This window comes from Zalophus californianus, chromosome 4 (assembly GCF_009762305.2).
Source record: "Zalophus californianus isolate mZalCal1 chromosome 4, mZalCal1.pri.v2, whole genome shotgun sequence".
Classification (NCBI taxonomy): Eukaryota; Metazoa; Chordata; class Mammalia; order Carnivora; family Otariidae; genus Zalophus; species Zalophus californianus.
In genome coordinates this window covers 33,888,146-33,893,065 of record NC_045598.1, presented here as the reverse complement: position 1 = coordinate 33,893,065, position 4,920 = coordinate 33,888,146, and the positions used below count along the sequence as shown (strand labels likewise).

Below are 4,920 nucleotides of genomic sequence, written 5' to 3'. Positions count from 1 at the left end.
GCTTAGTTCATAACACTTCCTCCTTTCAATATTTACTGAGAACCTGCCCTGTGTCAGGGGCTTGCTGTCAGAACCTGGCCCCACTGTAAAACTCCAGCGGGAAGGCGGGAGGTCAGCCCGGAGGGTGTTCTGGGCTAGAAGGTGGAGCTTGCAGGGGGAAGGCGGGGCTAGTCCGGGAGGACCAAATGCTCTTGGAAGGTGACTCCTGAGCTGGGGCTTAAAGAGCAAGGAGGCACTAGGCCTGGGGAAGAGGAGTAAGGCAATAGGGAAAGGTTCAGAGCTTAGCTCTGTGGGCTACCAGGATCCTTGAGATCCAGATGAAGGCTAGAAGCCTCTATCCTGGTAGACACCTAGGCACACAATAAACCCCCAAGGGCACAGATACACTCCCCATTGACCTCCACATCCCCCCCCCCCCCCCCCAGCGAGGGCTCACAAACATTTTTGCAGGCAATTTTGAGTGTCCTTGGTCCCTGCGGCTTTGCCCGGGAAGAACTCTCTCTTCCTCCCCTCCAGTTCCGGCCCACTGCCTTCCAGGGCCTGCAAAACTGCCGCTTCAACTCTGGACTTTGTCCCTGTCATGGGAAATTCACTAGCTTATCAGGGCCCTTAGCCAGAGCAGTTGCCTGCTGAGATGTCCGCCTGCCCCTTCTAGGGCTTCCTGGACCCCTCTCTGGATCCCAGCCGCAAGCCCGCCCGACTTCCCACGCGGCACCGGGGTGGGGGTGGGGCCTGCGCCAGAAGGTTCCCCGCGAAACCTAGGCAAGAAGTGTACTTAGTCCTCCTGACTGGAGGCGTTGCCTGCTTGCCCGGCCCTCCGCCCTCACCTGCGGATTAGGCCCCGCCTGCCTGCGGCGTCCCCAGGTGAGTCAAGCGGCAGCGCCGGCCCACCCACCTGTCCAGGTTCTGCCCGCCCCAGCCAGAAGCTTCCTCCTTGGACTGTGCACAGTTCCTGCAGGTGGGGAGCAGAGGGGAAGACATTGGGGGGCCTGGGAGGGGGATCCCACAGATCCTTAAGCTCCTGGGAGCTTTAAAAGGAGCCCCAAATCAGGGTGGGGTGCGTATGTCTGTGAGATCAGAGGGTGTGTGTTTGTCGGTGGAAGAGATGTGACCTGTGGGGGTAGGGTGACAGCGTGTGGGGGGTGTGTGTCCTTGAGAAGAACTCACAGGGAAAGGGCAGGCAGGAAAGGAGTAGGAGTAAAACCTTAGAGACATCAATTTGAATACAATTCATTTCCAATTAAAATCTGATTTTCTGAGGATCCAGTGCCTATTGGGGCCCGGAGTAGGCACCCAGTGAGTGAATGAGTGATTGAGCTCTCCTTTCTGATGCCCCCCCCCTTCACTCTCCGGCTCCCCCATCCTCCTCTCTTACCCGCCCGGAGCATCAAGCTCTCTGCCAGCACCAGGGCACACATTAACGAGCCCAGGCATTGGCCCCAGGCAGCTGCCCATCTAGTAATTGGCCACTTCTGCTGGATAGTTGACTGTGTAGGCCAGGCAAGGGGTCCTCCAAGGGGGTCCTGGGACAACCTCACAGGCAGATATGGTGTGATTTCACCTGGAGGGATAGGGAACTCGAAATCCTGAGGAAGGGGTGGCTGGGGAACAAGAGGGAAGGTGAGCTGGGGGAGGGGTGTGTGTGTGTGTGTGTGTGTGTGTGTGTGTGTGTGTGTGTGTGTGGCACGGGGGAGGGACTGTGGACAGGAGGCCTAGTTTGGCTCGAGGCCCATGTGCTGGGCTGTGGGGACTGGAAGAACGTGCTGAGGAATCTCCGTGCAGCCCTGAGGGCCTGGGGAGCTCTGGAAGAATTTTTAGGAGTAATGGGGTCAGATTTGGGCTTTAGGCCCATCACTCTGGGGAATGGACTGGAGGTGGGGAAAGACGGATTAGGAGATCATGTAGGGGTCGAGGAATAAGATGAAGGTGGCTCGGCTGGGGCAGTGGCCAGTGGGGTGCAGGGGAGGGGCAGAGCCATTGCAGAGATATTTAGTTCCAGGAAGAACTGATGGGGCTTAGTGACAGGTTGGAGGAGAGGAGGGAGGGTTTCATGAAGATGTCAGTATTAAAGAGTTTGCGAGGTACTCCCCTAGATAGATGCATCTCTCCTAAGGGCTTTCCTAGCCTGGATACTGCTCCGCAGGGACTCCTCTGATTCAGGTGCTCCGCCCGCAGATAATCCCCCGTCCTAACCATCCCTCTGACAGGTACTTCCCTAACCTAGGCGCTCTTCCCCTCGATACTCTTCAGATTCAGGTGTTGCTCCCGCAGACATTCCTCTGACTCAGGCGTTTCTCCTCCTGGTGTTCCCAAGCCCAGATGATCTTCCTCCCCATAGTGCCTTAATTCAGGTGCTCCTCCTCTTGCTCCTCCCTAGCCCGAGGGGGTTCTTCTCCAGCTCATTTCCTGATCCGGGTGATCTGCGTTTGGCTACTCCCTGAATGCTGCCTCCCTCTGGGGGCAGACGGAGGTCGATGGACAAGCGATGTGTCTGAAGAGCTGAGGGTCGAGGTGGGGTAGCAGGAGCTCCTGACCGAGGAGGAGTGGGGCCCCCTGCCCGGGTAGGGACTGGCACTCTCCTCCACATGCGGTCTCTACTTTGGTTCTAATGAATCGCTCTGAGCGATTGCTGTTGTCCACCCCCTGGGAGCCAGAACCGCCTCTGCCCCCCTTCCCATCCTCAGCCTACCAAGCCATGTAGCAGACTGGGCTCTGGGCCCTGGTTCCAGAGACCTGGGTTCAAGTCCTGGGACTTCGGCTGAGTTAGTTCACCCTCTGGGCCTCAGAGTCCTCATCTGCAGAGAGGGGATAATGTTGATACCCACATTAGAGGGGTCTGTGAGCCCATTGCCTGGTGCCTAAATCAGACACACTATTGAGTAAGTTCCCGCATTTTTTTCAGGGGCTTGCAGAACCGGACCCCACAGTGTTCCCTTACAGATAGCCAATTTCCAGGTACACAGCTCATTTCTCTTTTGTGCACAACCGGTTATGGTCAATTGTCCAGCGTCCAGAGTTCGTGCAACGCCCTAACATGGCCGTGCGTCTGCCCGGGGAATGTGCACCAGTGCTCCCCGGACACCCACTTGTGTGTGTATGTTCTAGGACTCTGGCCTCCAGGGCTGCCTGGCATCTGGGGGTTTCTGTGGAGCTCAAGATCTTCTGGCTGAAGCCCAGGCTCACCGGCGTCTTCAGGCCCCTCCATGAATGGGGCAAACCAAAGTGAGTTTGGGAAGGAGGCCAAGGAGGGGGGGGGGGTTGGGGGAAGGACCCTGTCCCCACACCTTTCGGTTTCCCCAGGGAGCCCATCTGGGGCCCCCATCCATAATTCTGTCCCTTCCTCTGCAGCCACCGTGGGGCCCTCAGAGCTCCCAGCATCATCAGCCGTGTCCCCTGGACCGGGCACTGGGGCCCGGGCATGGCCTGTGCTGGTAGGGGTCGTGCTGGGGGCTGTGGTCCTCTCTCTCCTCATTGCTCTTGCTGCCAAATGCCACCTCTGCCGCAAATACCGGGCCAGCTACCAGCACCGCCCGCTGCCCAGGACGGGGAAGGGGGTCTGCCCGGACGTGGGTGAAGAGGAGGACGACGGCTTCATCGAGGACAATTACATTCAGCCCGGCGCTGGCGGGCTGGGGACTGAGGGCAGCAGGGACAACTTTTCCTTCTGAGCCCCAATCTTTAGACCCCCTCCACCCCCCGCCCGTACCTGACAACTTAAGGATAGTGGATACTACACAGGGGCCCCAAGCCTCAGGGAGAGAGGTATCTAGGGCTCCAGGGCTAACCAGGGGTGGAGCAACCCTCCCCTGACACTAGCTACTAAAGTGACAAACCCTGTCTTGGTCAGTAACCCTCAATGGCTCCCTGCTGTTCTCAGGACCACTACCAAGGGCCTGGCTAGGGAAATAAGGCCTCTTTCAGCCTTTTGGTTCACTTTCCCAACCTCACTGCCTACTAAACGAATTATTTGTTATTCCTCTTCTCCCACATGGTGTTTCTCCGTGCCCTTTTTGCTCACACTCTCAACCCGGCCTACACTGCCCTTCTGTTCTCTCAAATCCTCTATGACAGAGGGCACCCGGTGGCGGGGGGGGGGGGGGGGGGAGGGGGCTCACTTGGTTGAGCGGCTGGCTCTTGATTTCTGCTCAGGTCATGATCTCAGGGTCCTGGGATTGAGCCCTGCATCGGGCTCCCCGCTGAGGTTTCTCTTTCTCCCTCTACCCCTGCCCCTGCTCACGCTCTCTCTCTCTCTCTCTCAAATAAATACATAAATCTTAAAAAAAAATCCTCTACGACAGGGATGAAAATCCCTGGCCAATAGAGTCCCTCTGGCCTGCCTACCTGCCAGCATTTCTGGTGTGCCAGGATGATAACAGTTTAGTTGGTGAAAACCAGTGTGCCAAGTTTCTTATTGAAATTTTTTCAATAAAGTGAGTAATCTAAATAGTTACATGACATTTTCCACAGGTGGTAATAAATCCATTTTCATTTTAAATGAAAGTAAAAAGGAGTCACTGATTTTTATATTCCTGAATTGGGACTTGTGCATTCAAATGTTCCTTGTCGGGGTGCCTGGGTAGCTCAGTTGGTTAAGCGTTTGCCTTTGGCTCGGGTCATGATCTCAGGGTCCTGGGATCGAGGCCCGCATCGGGCTCCCTGCTCAGTCAGTGGCGAGTCGGCTTCTCCTTCTCCCTCTGTTATCTCTCTTGCTTTCTCTCTCTCAAATAAATAGATAAAATTAAAAAAAAAAAAAAGTTCCTTGTCATTCCTGGCTGGAAGACACGGCTCGCGCATCCCCTCCTCCAGGACGCCTCTCGTGAGCCCTCCCTCACTGCACCCTGTGAGTTCCTCTGCCCTTCTCTGGCCATGGCGGTGGATTTTAATCTGTATTAGAGTTTGCACAGCCCCCTTACTGTGCCT

The 4,920-nt window shown here is 56.4% G+C and overlaps 1 protein-coding gene across 5 annotated transcripts; it reads left to right on the top strand.

Moving 5' to 3' along the window:
- The first annotated feature begins 523 nt into the window (after positions 1-523).
- Positions 524-4,079, top strand: C4H1orf210 (chromosome 4 C1orf210 homolog). 5 transcript variants are annotated; one of them, XM_027625807.1, is made up of 4 exons: positions 524-864; positions 2,903-2,955; positions 3,106-3,222; positions 3,349-4,079. In XM_027625807.1, exons 3-4 carry the CDS (start codon positions 3,204-3,206, stop codon positions 3,666-3,668), a joined length of 339 nt encoding a protein of 112 aa, XP_027481608.1. In that variant the 5' UTR covers positions 524-864; positions 2,903-2,955; positions 3,106-3,203; the 3' UTR covers positions 3,669-4,079. The 5 variants fall into 5 exon arrangements, with proteins under 5 accessions (XP_027481608.1, XP_027481615.1, XP_027481579.1 ...); XM_027625788.1 differs by lacking the exon at positions 524-864 and adding an exon at positions 891-958; XM_027625797.1 differs by lacking the exon at positions 524-864 and adding an exon at positions 944-958 and having other exon boundaries at positions 2,913-2,955.
- Positions 4,080-4,920: the final 841 nt, after the last annotated feature.